The 15566-nt window shown below is 37.3% G+C and overlaps 1 protein-coding gene across 1 annotated transcript in view; it reads left to right on the top strand.

Annotated features, from left to right (window-relative positions):
* Ranbp17 (RAN binding protein 17) overlaps positions 1 to 15566 on the top strand; it is a 329913-nt gene that overhangs the window by 62311 nt on the left and 252036 nt on the right. The window contains exon 13 of the mRNA XM_057775288.1: positions 11661 to 11766. Within this exon, the coding sequence (XP_057631271.1) occupies positions 11661 to 11766 (106 nt within the window). The remainder of the gene's footprint in view (positions 1 to 11660; positions 11767 to 15566) is intronic.

Here is a 15566-nt window from a genome sequence, read left to right as displayed (position 1 = left end):
TGTTTCAGTCGGTGTCTCCATCATGGTCTTGACCTCTTTGCTCATATTCTCACTCCTTCTACTCAAGAAATCTTTAAACTGCCAGTTCTGAAGAAGTAGTCAAGAATGCTGTAGAGTAAAGGAAATGAAAATATTACAAGGGAAATTAAAAGATCATATGGGGATGTCATAACTCAAATTGACTCTTAGACAAAGAACACCTAGAATGGAGGTAGCAAGTGAATAAATGCTGAGAATTATTAATTCCTCATTTGGATTGATATTAGAGCAAGCCTGTTGTCTACCTGCTATAAACAGGAACAGCCCTGCTTCTCTCATACTGTCTAGTCTCTGAACAGAAAGCCTTGAAAGTAGCTGGAGAGCGAGGAATACAGAACGAGTTTCCTCAGCTGATGATACTTTGGGCACCACAGCTTCTGTCTTCTCACTGTGTCTCAGCGGGTGTGTCCTTCGCTTTCCAGCTGCTGTGTGTTTTGTGCTGTGTCTGGTAACTGCTGTGTAACCCAGGCTGGCCTAGAACTCTTGAGAATCTCCCTGCCTCAGTGTCCTAAGAGTATAGGAATGATCTACCATGTCTGACTAGCAAATGTTTCTTTAAAGATCCAGATAAACCAAGAGCATTTTTCAGACAGATGCAAGCAGAGTGTTCTGCCTTGTGATCCTAGCAGTGATGTTAAAAACTTGTAAGTAATTTAGACAAAACAGGAGAGAAGTTTAAAAGTCGCTGTATAGTGGAGTAAGTAGAATGATATGCTGAGTGACTGTAACCATAGCTCAGGAAGTTCAGCACTGCAGCCTTGGATGATGGAAGCACAGGGTGAGGAACTCAGAATACCCTTATCACTATAAGAGAGCAGTGGTGAAACCACAGCAGATCTGTATGGAGCCTTTGGAAAGAGACCTGAAGCCATAGTCACGTGCCGTGATTGGTGAACTTGGTGGTGGGAGTGGCAACAGCTGACCTTTCTGAGTCTGATGACAAATGGCCAAAAAGCTAAGAGAACAGAGCTAAAGAAGGAACTAGAGAAGAAGTTCACGTATCCAGGGAAGGATGGCAGTTGTGCTAGCGCAGCAGACATTTGACCTGTGTGTGACGGCGACTGGAGTGAAGTGAGCAGGTGAAGAGGTGATGAAATGCTCGCTGGGTACAGCAGCCAGGAGCGTTGACAAGCTGTACAAGTGATGACAGCAAGGGGAGAGAGGGAATGGTTTGGTTTCTTGTATGATCTTGTCCTTTCTTTGTCATCTGTAAAAGGTTCCATACTGTCCGAAAATGAGCCTGCAGAGTTAATAGAAGTTTAGCCTTCTATATTTTCTTCCCTAGTCTTTATATACTGTATTTAAATTTTATTTTAGGAAAAATGGTCAAGTAACATGCATACACATTACTGTGGTTTTTACCTAGAGCCTTCTATGCATCTGAACTTAGGTGGAGTTTGTCAGCTATGAGAAGATTTGGGCTATGCCCCTTTAAAAATTGTTTTCTTTGTAACTGTTAGTAGGTTGTAAAGTATGGAAATTTTGCTCCATATGAACTGTGGATAGTCAGCAGTGTGTGTTTAAAAGCACCATTGCAGACCAGTCCAGTTCTGTAAGTTGGATACAGCATACATTCCCATTATCTTGGAGATGAATAATATAGTTAAGTAATATAAATCATCGTAAAGTTACTTAGGAGAGTATTATAGAGTGATGAGAATAAACGACAGGCATACTTAATGATGAGTGTCAGAGGTTTGGTAAAGAGAAGTAACTCAGGAAGCTACATATAGCATGAAATCTTAATAAAACTTTTAAATAAGTGTGACAGGTGAGAAATTCATTATCTAAGAATATATGCAAAAGTGGTAAAACCATATGCCATAAGAATAGTAAACACCAGGTATAGGAGCAAGGTCATCTCTAGGGTGAGCATAGCTGACAAGCATAGGAAGGGTTTGGAAGTAGTCATGACAGTGTCTGAGGCCTCCTAAATTTGATATGTGCCTTTTACTTAGTTAATGTATATTACATATATGATTTGCATGAATATCAAATATTACATTAAAATGTAGCAAGTCAAGAGTAGCAAGGTGGCTCAGTAGATAAAGGTGCTTGCACCAAGCCTAATGACTTGAGTTTGATCCTTTAAACTCACATAGGGAAAGGAGAGAACTTACTCCTGCAAATTTTCCTCTACACGTGTTCTGTGGTATGTGCTTGCATGCATGTGCACACACACACACACACACACTTGTAAAAATCAAATGTTTTTCTTCAGAAGAGAATTTAATGAAACTATAGCTATTCAAAGACATGGATAGGATTAATTTTATTCACACCCAATTCATGATGTATACAAGTAGAACTTTTTATAGTTGGATTATTATTATTATATAATAATATTTGAAGATATGTCTGGTACGTAGAAAAATTTTAATACATGTTTGCTTTTCATTTTTGTAGTCAAAGTCAATGAGAAGAAATTTGTCTACCTTTTAAAGATACCTGTAGTATGTTCAAAAGTAATTGTTACAATATTACAGAGCACACCCCGCATTGCTTTAGCTTGTACATTGTCTGCAGTAGTATTCAATTTCTTTTGTGCAGACTCAACAGTTCAGTTAATGTTGAACAAAGAAAATTATATGCTTTAGTTATGTGTGCTTTAATTTAGATGCTTAATGGCTTTTAATGTTACAAAATAAGTTTATTATTATATTATGGTCTCATTTGTATTATATTGTCTTGCTCTCTCATATCTGTGGTGATGTGGTCATGGTTTACAAAAACAATAATCCCTAAGAAATAGGTCATTAACAGTAGTTAACGATTGCTTGTGATCTGTGGTAATGACTGATTTCTTTGGGATTATTGCAGTTATAAACCATAATTACAGATTATTACAGCAATAATTATTTTGTTAAGGAAAAATGTTCTATGCTTGAACAGCTGCTCAAACAAGTGCCTTGAATATTTCAGAATAAAGAGAAAAATGGGAAATTAAAATGAAAATTTAGTCTTATAAAATGAGATTCTAAGAGATTTATAGATATGAAACTTGTGTACCAGACCTTTACTTCTACATTCAGTTTAGACGCGTGTGTTGGCATGGTATTTTGAACTTCCTGGATGTAGTTTTGTGGTGAAAATAATGTTTTGCTATTGTCCTTGAGATGTCCAGCATGACATTCCGATGGACATTTATGTAATGAAGTGCATGCTGTAGTCAGGAATGTTACCCTGTCCCCCACCTCCTTCTTGCGTGTTGTGTGCTTGTGAGCAAGAGCTGAGGACACCTAATACTATGCGAAGCACATGCTGTTATGATATGTGTGATTGTTCTTCACTGTAGTTCCCATGTGTCTTCAATCTTATGTGTCATTGTCCTGTGACTACACGTTTGTACCCTTTGGCCTACTTCTTCCCCTTTCTGGCCATTGATGGGTATCCACTATTCAGTGTGTAGAGCAAACTCTTGTTTAGATTCTGCTGAGAAGTGAGAACATGCGTTATTTTTCCTTCTATGTCTGGTTGACTTCTCAGTGTGACTCTACAGTGTCTTTTTTGTTGAAGACTGAGTTTTAAATAGAAGTTTGGGAGAATGGTTTGATATTTAAATGAGAACTGTAACCTCGCCTTTAGCTGAATGTGTCTGATGGCTTTCTGATAGCATCTCATCGTTTCTTGTTGACATTGTTGATCTTGTTGATCCTCCTCATCAGCCAAAGTCCCTAGAGACTTGTGACTTCTCAGTCCAGGACAGGGCACATGAACACCCTATTTCTCAAATAAATCAGTGAACTTGCATTTAAAGTTTTAGAAAAATGCTTACAACTTGTCACATGATATATATATGTTATTATTTATTATCCAAGGTGTCATTTTGAGGTCATAATGAACTAAAGTAAATTTTTTGAATGTTGAGATGTCTCATGTATGGCTTCATTAGTTTACTGTTAGAAATCACCCTGGTTTAGGAAGCTGAGCCTGTTGGTTCACCTCTCAAACATAGAGTCCTTCAGTGCTCCCTCAGACCTTTATGTACTGAATTAGACCTGAAAGCTTGGCAGGAACTTGTCAGTGTTTTCTGAATGTCTCTTCTTGAAGAATTTTTAAAATTGATTTTTATTTAGCTCTATATTTTCTCTGCTGCCCTCCCTGCCTCTCCCCTTCGCCCTTCTACTCTCCCCCAAGGTCCTCATGCTCCCAGTTTACTCAGGAGATCATTTTCTACGTCCCATGTAGATTAGATCTTGTAAGTCCTCATTGTTGTCTAAGTTCTCTAGGATTGTGGTTTGTAGGCTGGCTTTCTTTGCTTTATGTTTAAAAATCACCTATGAGTGAGTACATGTGATAATTGTCTTTCTGTGTCTGGGTTACCTCACTCAAAATGTTTTCTAGTTCCATCCATTTTCCTGCAAAATTCAAGATGTCATTATTTTTTTCTGCTGTGTATTACTCCATTGTGTAAATGTACCACATTTTCCTTATCCATTCTTCGGTCGAGGGGCATTTAGGTTGTTTCCAGGTTCTGGCTATGACAAACAAAGCTGCTATGAACATAGTTGAGCATATGTCCTTGTGGCACGATTGAGCATCCTTTGGATATATACCCAAAAGTGGTATTGCTGGGTCTTGAGGAAGGTTGTTTCCTAATTTTCTGAGAAATCGCCACACTGACATCCAAAGGGACTATACCAGCTTGCATTCCCACCAGCAATGCAGAAGTGTTCCCTTTTCCCCACAACCTCTCCAGCATAAGTTGTCATCAGTGTTTTTGATCTTGGCCATTCTTACGGGTGAAAGATGGAATCTCAGAGTTGTTTTGATTTGCATTTGTCTGATGACTAAGAATTTTTTTTCAGTCTGAAATGTTTCGTTTTGTTTATCATATAATCAACATTGAGGAAGTAGATGTGATGAGTTATATCTAACTTTTATGGTAGCAAAACTCTTTGGCAAAGTGGAAACAATTTAAAATTCTTAAGTAATATGTGATTTCATTACACATTACTTGGTATGGCTTCTAAAGGAAGACAGAATAAAAATGTAAATGTTAGTATATTTTTATGGGTTTTTTTGAGACTGATACAGAACCACCGTTAAAGGGGTATTATTCAACAGTAATAGTAATAATAGCCAAAACAGGCAGAGTGAGCACTTCCAGCGCTGCCTCGTGTGCATTATGGAAGCAGTTAAATCACTAGTGTAATAAATACCAGACTTGAAGCTAGTCTTTGCTCTAGGCGGCTGATGGTATTGCTTAGTGTGCTGCTTTTCTCGTCCCTGACTCTCTTGAGACAGTCTCCCTATGTAGTTAATAGACCTGCATCATCATTCCTAGCAACCTCTACTTTTTTGTTGTTGGTTTTTGTTTTTGTTTTCGAAACAGAGATTCTTTGTGTAGCTCTAGCTGTCCTGGAATTAGCTCTGTAGACCAGGCTGATCAAGAACTCAGAGATATGCCTGATACCACCTTCTGGCAGACTTCTGCTTTTAAAAATAAATACTTATCATTCAATGGAGAAATATGAAAATTACATACACGAAAAGTTTTGTCTGTTTTAATTAGGCTTCTTAAATAAGAACTAAGTGGCATATGGTTCAATTCACATTAGTGGAAAGCCTCCATATTCAGTTTTTAAGCAGTACTAGTATATGGTGGGGTATTTAGTCCTGCATTCTCAGCACTAAAGAGGTCAAGGTGGTAGATTGTGAATCTGAGGCCAGCCTGGCCTACATACATAATGTGTTCAAAGACTGACTACATTATGTAGTAAAACCATATCTCACACAGCATCAAGCCCCCAAGGAATAGGGACATAGTTCAGTAGCACAGCGTATGCATAGCATATTTTTAAAAAGAACAACAGCAGTAATTATTATCTAAATAGTATCTAAATATCTAAAGTGACAAAGTGTAAGGGAGGTAATTGGTCATTATTTACTTTTGAATTTATGCTTTGTTTTGAGAAATAGTGTTATTCGGAGTGGTGGTGGGGCACACAGGGTCTTGCTGTGTAGCCTAATCTGGCTCCTAAACTCAAGGCAGTATTTCTGTCTTAGTCTTCTCAGGTCATAGGACTGTAGACTGAGTTATAGCAGAGTGTTTTAAAATAGTAACTCCCTTAGGGCAGGTAAAATGTTACATTCAATAAAAATTATACCTGCAGTATTTCAGAATTACTTTTATTTTAGAAGTGAGTGATAATTCAAACACAGTGCAGCCGTTAGTCTGTTCACTGTTAAGAGCCTCATGATTACTGGGATTCTAAGAGATACAGCTGATTCTTGTTATTTGGTGATAATGGTCTATATAATCAGAACACCATATTCACAAATATCAAATCATTGTTTCTATTTGTCCCTATTGGGCTGTAGCATTTACATCAAACATATAACCATTTTTCATGTATAAGTCTTAATAAGGACTCTTTTTTTAAAAAAATGTATTGTTGGTTCATTAACATTGAACTCAGACCCAACAGCACTATTGACTCATACCTGTACACAACTTACCTAGCACATAACATGTTACATAAAAGGTACATGTCTTACTTTTCTGTTGTCATGAAAAAAAAAAAATCCATGACCAAGGCAACTTATAGAAGGAAGCATTTATTTAATTGGACCTTACAGTTCCTCACCATTGTGGCCGTAGCATGACAGCAGGCATGGCCATGGAGTGGTAGCTGAGAGCTCATAGTCCCATTCACAAAAAGAAAAGAAAGTATTGGGAATGTCTGGAGGCTTTTGAAATTTTAAGTACTCTCCCCCCCCCCCCAAGTGACATTCTTCCTTATCTTTCCCAAATGGTTACCAAATGCCTTACAGGGCATTTTAAACCACTACAGGACATAATACCCCCGCTCACCCCATTCAGGAACACTGCATAGCACTTCAGTATAACACCTGGGCGATCTCAAGGATTTAAATCACTAATGGCATAAAAATGGGAGGGGGCAATAGAAATAAAGAAACTAAAGAGACTAACAGAATGCTGGTTAGGGCTGAAATTGGGTACACCAGACAACCTTTAATGTTCTGCAATCTATGTGAATTATGTGAGTACCAATTTAGGGTTACAAATAAGTTTTAACAAAAAGGTAAATTTAAAAAATCAGGGAATTCACTGGGCACAGACAGGATCTCTGAGCTCAAGGCCAGCCTGGTCTACAGAACCAGTTTCTGGACAGTCAGGGATACACAAAGACATCCTGCCTGGGGGTGGAGGAAGGGGAAGAGTCAGGGAATCTATAAATAAGAATTAGTTGTAGCACATCTTGTGTAGAATGTGCAACTTAAATAAGAAGTATAAGTACAATTTATATTTATTTTTGGTGAGTGTGTGTTTCAGTGTTCAATAAATTGCAATGTTAAACCAATAAAACATGCCAGGCCATGATTTAGACTGTGCAGTTGATTAGAAAATTGAACAGACAAAAGTACCTGTTTTCGTGCGGTTTACAGTCTGCTAGAGTTGGCAGGCAATAATTAAGAACTGCTATATAAGAGATGGAATATGTTAGAAGTCCTTATGTGCAGAGGGGGACTGTATTCTACTTATTTGTTACCAAAGCTTCTTGATTTATCAATTAACAATTGCTTTATTATCTCAATTTTCCGAGATAATGGGTTCTTTGAGGCATTGTAGTTAGCTGATAGCCAGGGCTCAGGTTGACTATGTTCATCTTTCTCATCAGTCTTGTGTCTATGCTATAATTCTTGGACCTAAACATAAGAGGTCAGGAAAGTCTCAGGAGGATATGTAGATATAAATGGTTATGACTTTGGGTTGGGTATATCTTTCTTAGCAAACATCCCCAACCAAACAATAACAACAGTAGGTAGTTGGAGTATATCAGAAATAAAAATTTTATTCACTGAAGATCATCATCAAGAAGGTGAAAAATAAAGCCTAAAGACAATGCAATGAAGCACTTTTACAACTCAATAGTGACAAGTCTTGAAAATAGCTAAAGAATTTAAATAGACTTTTCTCTATAGAAGGCATAAAAGTAGCCAGTAAACACATGAAAATATGCTAAAAACCATTAGTCATGAGGGAAAGCTTTTCAAGGTGACATTAAGATACCACCTCACACCTACTAGAGTAAATGTAAAGAAAAAAGACAATTACAGGTGTTAATAATGACATTTGGATAGCATAGGACTTCATACTTCATTAGTAGGTTTGCCAAATAGTGGAGCTTGATGAAAACGGTGTGAAGGTTCCTTAGTACTGGAGAGGCTCCAAATGACACAGTAGTTCCTCCTAGGTGTGTATACAGTGTCCATCACAGTATTCTATAATAGCCATGAGATGAAAATATCCCAACACCCTGCAACTGAAGGAGTATGTGCATAAATGCGACTTCTCCAAACAATGGCATGCTTATTGTTCCTTCACAGAGGAAACGCCACCACCACACCTATCTTTATCAAGTTTAATTTTAGCACACTTAATCATTGTGAGATTTAATTTTGGAAGTAGGAAAACACTTAAATTTTGTAGTGTTGGTTGTACAACCCTGTGAGTTTGCTTATAAGCCTGAGTTGTATGGTATATGACTTTTTATTTCAGCAAACCTGTTAAAGTATAATAAATCCATGGATTAGGTGGTCCCCAGGAGAACACAGTATTGTCATGGTTATAAGATTTGTCTTTATCAGTATTGAAATTGTCAACTACTGTGATAAAAATATTGTTGGGAAAACTGTCAGTGAGAGAGGGTCTAGTTTTTAGAATAAGGAGAAATAACCTATAGGAAAGTATATAAGTACATCACCCTGTCCCAAAAAAACAAACAAAAAAGTGATGTAAGGGGTAAGGATGAGTACTTTTATGATTAAGAGAATATTCTAGAAGTAAAAAATGAGGATTATGAATATTTACTCCATACTCAAGTTGCAAGATTCAGGAGACTTGGTAGAAAAAGCCACAATAACTGTTAGCATGCTTACCAGGGGAATTATATGTTGTCTAGACTTTGCTGTTGAGCTGGAAATTCTTTTGAAGCAGAAACATGAATTTGGCTTCTTACATGGGCTTTGTGCTGGTATCTTTCTTAATACGTGCTGTGGCACTTGTCTGTTTTGTGATGTGTTTCTTGATCACATTAGTTATTCAGCTTTAACTGTTTCATGTTGCTGATGGATATGCCACAACATTGACTGTCACGGTCCCCCTCGGCCAGCAAGGAGGACGCACGACACACCGGAGCTCTTCTCACTGCAGTTTTATTCAGGACCTTTTGACAATTGTAAAATCTCTCTCTCTCTCTCTCTCTCCCTGGGCAAACCTCTCCCAGCCCTTAAGTAGGCCTGGGCTGCCAACCTCAGATTGCCAGGTGGGCACTGCTCATATGTCCACGCATATGCAAGCAGCTGACAATCATTGCGTGATAATAGCATAAGTCAGGCCTAGTTAATATTAGAAGTTGATTATCACAGAGAGCACTCGCTTTCGGGATCGCGGAGGGCGGGAGCCAGCACCATCGTGCGACTCCACGCAGCTCTCTACACATAGCCATCAAGTGTGACTCCATGCGGCTCTCTACAATTGACAGTTTCTGATTTGTTCAAGTTTTTGTGATAGACAAAAAAGTGTGTATTTGCCAAAACGTATTTCTTATTTATAGGATGTTTGTTATTGAAGCAGGTTGAGTATCCCCTGCTCTCCAAATGGAATGGTTTGTTGATTGCTGCAGTATAATCATGAATGCTAATATCTGCAGGAAAAGCACTGTTGAAAATGTATTTGTTCTTCCCAAGTCCTTTAACAGGCGCAAACATTTTCTTAACTATTCATCATATTTAAACAAATACAAAGGCCACATGACTGTTTTATTTTTAAAGATTTGCTTTCTTTTGTGTGTATGAGTATTTTGCCTGCATGCATGTATTTGCACCAAATGCATGCCTGGTGCCTACAGAAATTAGAAGTGGGCATTGCATCCTCTGGAACTAGAGTTATAGGCAGTTGTAAGCCACTGTGTGGGTGCCTTAACCCTAGACACTAACATTTAATAAAAGAAATGTAATTACTTTGGGGTGAAATAGTTTGCTTATTTTTGAAAAACCGGTTTTCAGAAATGACACACAATTTCTTTGTGAAATGACATTTTTTATGTTGTTAAATATTCCTACAGATCTCAAAAGTTTTTAGAGAACCTAGTACTTGTATTGATAAATCCAGAGGCCTAACATAATACTCCTTAAAGCTCATCTAGCCAGTAATTCCATTCCTAAAGTTACTAACTTTGGCTTCTTTAAAGTAAAACTTGTGAAAACTATAGCTATTTCCACTTTGGTGGGTGAGTGTGTGTGTGTGTGTGTGTGTGTGTGTGTTCATTTATGTACATGCACATGTGTGTATTTATGTGGAAACCATAATCCAATCTCAGATGTTGTTCCTTCTGTGCTATTTGCTGTTTTGAGTCAGAATCTCACAACCAGCCACCAACTTTACTATGCAGGCTAGACTGCTGGCTGGCCAGGGAGCCCCAGTAGTCTGCTTATCTCTGGTTCCTGATGCTGGGCTTATATTTGGGTGCCACCACACCCGGCTTATTTAATGTGGGTTCAGGTACTTATGAAACAGATACTTTACCAACTTAATTCCCTAACTCTTGTTCCATTATGTAAAGCATCATAGTCTTTGATATTTTTTAGCCATTAAGGTAACTCAGTAATCAGTGAAATGCATAGAAAAAAAATCTGGATTTTAAAATATGAAAAAAAATCTTAAGAAAGAAAGTTCATTATTATATGTATATTATAAGCAAAGTAGTTTCAAAATGAAAATGGGTAAACAGACACCATCATAAAATTGACCATTCAGAACAGAGATGGCTATTGGTGATAAGAGAATTTGTTGTGTGTAGACTTGATATGTACCTGAGTGGCCAAGAAGTCCCTGTGGAGTGCAATCTAACCTTAAATCTGCCATCCTTATACCTGACACTTCCAAGTTTTGTCATTAGTATGTACACTATCATACCCAGACCACAAGAATACTCTTTTGGGGGCCGAGAAGGGGACAGAATGCCATTGTTGAGCCCAAGCTAGCCTGGAATTCATGGAGATGCTGCTGTCCTGCTCTAGCACCCCACTTTTCCTCAGTGCTGGATTACCTCCACTGTGACCACATAATTGTGCTTTTTGACTGGATAACAGGACTGGCCATGCACAATACATTTATTTATTTATTTATTTTTGTTATTTGCTTTTTGAGACTGAGTCTCTCTATTCTGTAACTCTGTTGGTACTCACTAAGTAGACCAGGCTGGCCTCAACTCAGAGATCTACCTGCCTTTGCCTCCCTGATGTTGGGATTAAAGGTATGTATCACCATGACCAGATATGTTAAATTTAACTTTAATCACATCTTACTTTTCCCCATTTGCAAATGAAAACTTTAAGACTTAAAGAGGTAACTCATAAATTAAAACAGATTGGTAGAACTGGGATTCATACATACATTTTTTTTCCTTGCTGGAAGACCTGCTAGTATCAGTGCTTTGATAAACATGAATCCCAATGTTCTACTGTCTGTTGAAAACCAACTTTGTAATAGTTAATTATTTGTTTAGAAGATATGATTTTGCTCATTTTGGGTTTTCTGAAAAATAAACTTCTTTATATTGATACTTCTCACTTTTTTTCTTTCTTGTAAGGACGTCTTGCATGGCTGATATACTTAGTTGGCACAGTTGTAGCGGGGAGATTAACATATACCAGTACAGATGAGCACGATGCTATGGATGGAGAATTATCCTGCCGGTGAGTAACAGCTATTTACTATAGTTAAGAAATTTAGACTTTGAATTAGCTTTATATGGTCTAGTATAAAGTGATACCCTTGGTCTTTGGGTATTAGTTCCCTTTTTACTCAAAACAAAACAAAACAAAAAACAACAACAAAAAAAACCAGCACACAGAGATTGATTCTTCAACAAATAGGTTCAAATTTACTTGATTTTTACCCCCTAGTGCTAGTGATCAGAGCCGTAATAAGCTATTGGATGACTCTCAACACTTCTAAATTGAGGGACATTCTTGTGAATAATGTTAGCAGCTTGCTTTTCCACAGATCTTGATCAAATATCATATTTCCTGCACAATCACTCAATTTTTGTTTGGTCTTGTTTTGGTGAAGACTTAAAATTCCAATGAAAATAAAGACCATGCAGATGTTTAGAGTGCTATTGTAAAGAGCCTTTGGGTAGTGTGAATGTGTGGGGTGTGCACACCCTGCGTGTGTGTTTGCAACTGTTTTAAAGGCAGAAAATACGACAGCATAGTTTTGTAACAAGAAAAATGGAAACAATATCTAATCTAGGGCTGTTAAAGGCTCAGATGAGTTAACTTTCTAATGCTTAGAACAATGTCTGGTAAATATTGATGGATTACAAACACATACCTGTTAAATAAAACACAATTTGTGGACATTTAATTTAAAAGTTAAGTAACCTGAACTATACTATGGATTTAAAGTTGATTTTCAAATTTTATGTTGATTTTCAATTTTTCTTTATTATAAATTGCCTCCAAGCAAAAATTGGTTTTTATAGATTGAAAGAATTTCATTAGACTTAATTTCTTAAAGCCGACTAGATCATCAAAGTGTCTATAGCAGTTTAAGGACTCATAGTATTACCAGTTGGCTTCTGGTAAGATTCAGCATCCTTAATCTGAATGCCTAAAATCCACAGTGCTTTAAAATCTGGAACTAAATTCCAACCCAACTAGAAAATATTCTAAAATCTAAAAGCCCTGAAATCTGAAATACTTAGATACTCAAATATACCAATTTATCTTTGAAACCCAAAGCCTGTCGACGTCACCATTTCTCTAAGATTATTATAGTTTATAGGTTAGTATAACAAATACCTTAGGTTAACTTGTATTTATTTGATTCTGTATGGCATTTAGCATTGTTTTTAATTCTAATTTTTATGATTTTATTTTTTTATTATTGGTATTTATATGTATCATATACCCTTCTTTTTTGCATAAGTAGTGTATGTATGTGTGTATGCTCATTCCTGTGAGTGGCTATGGTACAGATGTGTACATGTGGAGGCCCAAAAGGCATTAGGGGCTGTCTTCTATCACTCTCCGATTACTTACTGCAGTAAGATCCGTCATTGATTTTAGTTGGTCTGGCCAGCCAGTTTGCCACAGGGATCACCTTTTCCTACCTCCTGGATGTGAGGGGTACAGCTGGCCACTATACCTGTTGACATTTTTTATGGGTTCTGGGGATTCCAATTCTAATCTTCTCACTTGCACAATAAGCCCTTTGCCGCTAAACCATCTTCTTGGTCCCCACCTTACTTTTTTTGATTATCTTTTAAAACTTACTCATAATAAATCGGTTTATATTAAAGTTCTCAAAATTTTACTATTCAAACTATTAACCAAGGACAACTCTATATTTTAATGGCTTGGAATGCCACTTATACAGAATTCTTATGTCTTTTCTTAGGTCTTTCATGTTTCCATTGACCCAGAAGTAGTCTGTTGTTACAATACTATTTATTACTCTGGTAAAATCTTAAAAGTAATATGTAGTTGTTACATTATTCTTAAATAGATATTCTCTCTCTCTCTCTCTCTCTCTCTCTCTCTCTCTCTCTCTCTCTCTCTCTCGCTGTGTGTGTGTGGGGGGGGGGATGGGAGTAATGTGTGGGTGTCTTAGTTAGGATTTCTGTGGCTGTGAAGAGATACCATGACCGCAGCAACTCTTATAAAGGAAAACATTTAATTGGGGTGGCTCACTTACAGTTTCACAGGTTCACAGGTTAGTTAATACCATCATGGTGGAACATGGCAGTATGCAGGCAGACATGGTGCTGGAGAAGGAGCTAAGTGTCCTACGTCTTGCAGTTGTTCTGAAATACTAGTCAGTATCTTGAGCATATATGAGACCTCAAAGCCCCACCTCTACAGTGACCCACTTCTCCAACAAGGTAGCACCTATTCCAACTACAAGGCCACACCTCTTAATATTGCCATTCCGTTTGGGGGCCATTTTCTTTCAAACCACCACAATGGGCAAATGTGTGTGTGAGTGTGTGTGCCTGTCAGGCCAGAGGAGGTGGTTGCGAGTCTTGTGCTACATTATACCTTATTTTTGACACAGTCTGTCATTGAACCTAAGACTCTCTGTTTGATTATGCTAGCTGACCCACAAGCTTCTAGGATCTGTCTAGCTTTGCCCTGCAATTTTGGGAGTTAACAGGCATATGTGGTCATAGCTGGCTTTTGTGTGTTTGCTGGGAATTTGAACTCAAGTCCTCTTGCTTGCGTACCAACCACTTTACCCGACTGAGCCATCTCATTAGCTTTAAATATATTCTTAAGGTTTTGACAAATGTGTTGTTAGTATGAATAGAATTGTTTCATTTCATATCCTTTCATCATTTGTACCATCTTTTTAATACGATTTGAACCTCTCATTATATTTTAATTAAGATACATAGTTTGATTTCTTGAGATAGGGTTTTTCTGTGTAGTTTTGGAGCCTGTGCTGGACCTCACTCTGTAAACCAGGCTGGCCTCAACCACACAGAGATCCACCTGGCATCTGAGTGCTGGGATTAAAGGTGTGAGCCACTACCACCCAGCAAGATAATTATTTTTTTAAAAGATAAAGATTGAATATATAAAATATATTTACTTTTTACCAAGACTTACTATTTCTTGCACCAATTTCAGTTTCTTGAAATGTGAATATCAACTGTTTGGGGTCTTTGTAAAATGCTCTTATATTTTTAAGTACATAAATAAGGCCTGTATCATCTTTTAAGTAATACTGCATATTTTATAAAGTGGAAATGAGGTGCGTCTGCTATTGTTTGTTTGATATTTTAAAGTTTTCATCATTAAGCAATACTGGCACTATTTCTAGAAAAATAATGTGTCATAGGACATAGAACAGATATCTTCCTACTAATTAGAAGAAAATTCATTTTTTCTTTAAACAATGAAACTATTTAACTTTAAATAGGATTTATCTTTTTACTAACCTATATTTCCTAGAAAATTGAGTTAAGTGGAACTTATGAGCTGATATCTTCTTAGGATATTGTGATAAATTGTATTTTTCAGAGAAGTAAGGATAGGAGAAAATAAGAGAAGATACTTGTCAACTCTTACTGCTCTGGTTGCTGGGTTTTGCCACTTATCTTTATGATAAATTTGTTTATGAACGTCAAATCAGTTCTCATGGAACTTTTGGTCTCATTTGCAAATGTACATAAGGATAAAAACAAAAACAACAAAAAAATCCTTTCTTCTTGTTACTCAGTTTCTCAGCCTAGTATAAAAGACAGCTTCCTGCTTTCTGGTTTCCCTGCCCACAGTATAAACCCATGAGCCTTCGCAGGCTCCTCTCGCCACACTTGTCGTGCTTTTGTTCTTTCTTTCACTGCTCACCATGGCCTGACTATAGTGCTGAAGTACTGTTTAGTGTTTCTACACAAGAAGTCTGTCATGAGTCTCAGAGAAAACATGAGAAACTTTGTTCCAGACACAGTCTTGCTACTGGGAGTTCTGTGCTAACAAATTAATGATGT

This window comes from Chionomys nivalis, chromosome 7, assembly GCF_950005125.1.
Source record: "Chionomys nivalis chromosome 7, mChiNiv1.1, whole genome shotgun sequence".
Classification (NCBI taxonomy): Eukaryota; Metazoa; Chordata; class Mammalia; order Rodentia; family Cricetidae; genus Chionomys; species Chionomys nivalis.
This window is presented reverse-complemented; position numbering and strand designations above follow the sequence as displayed.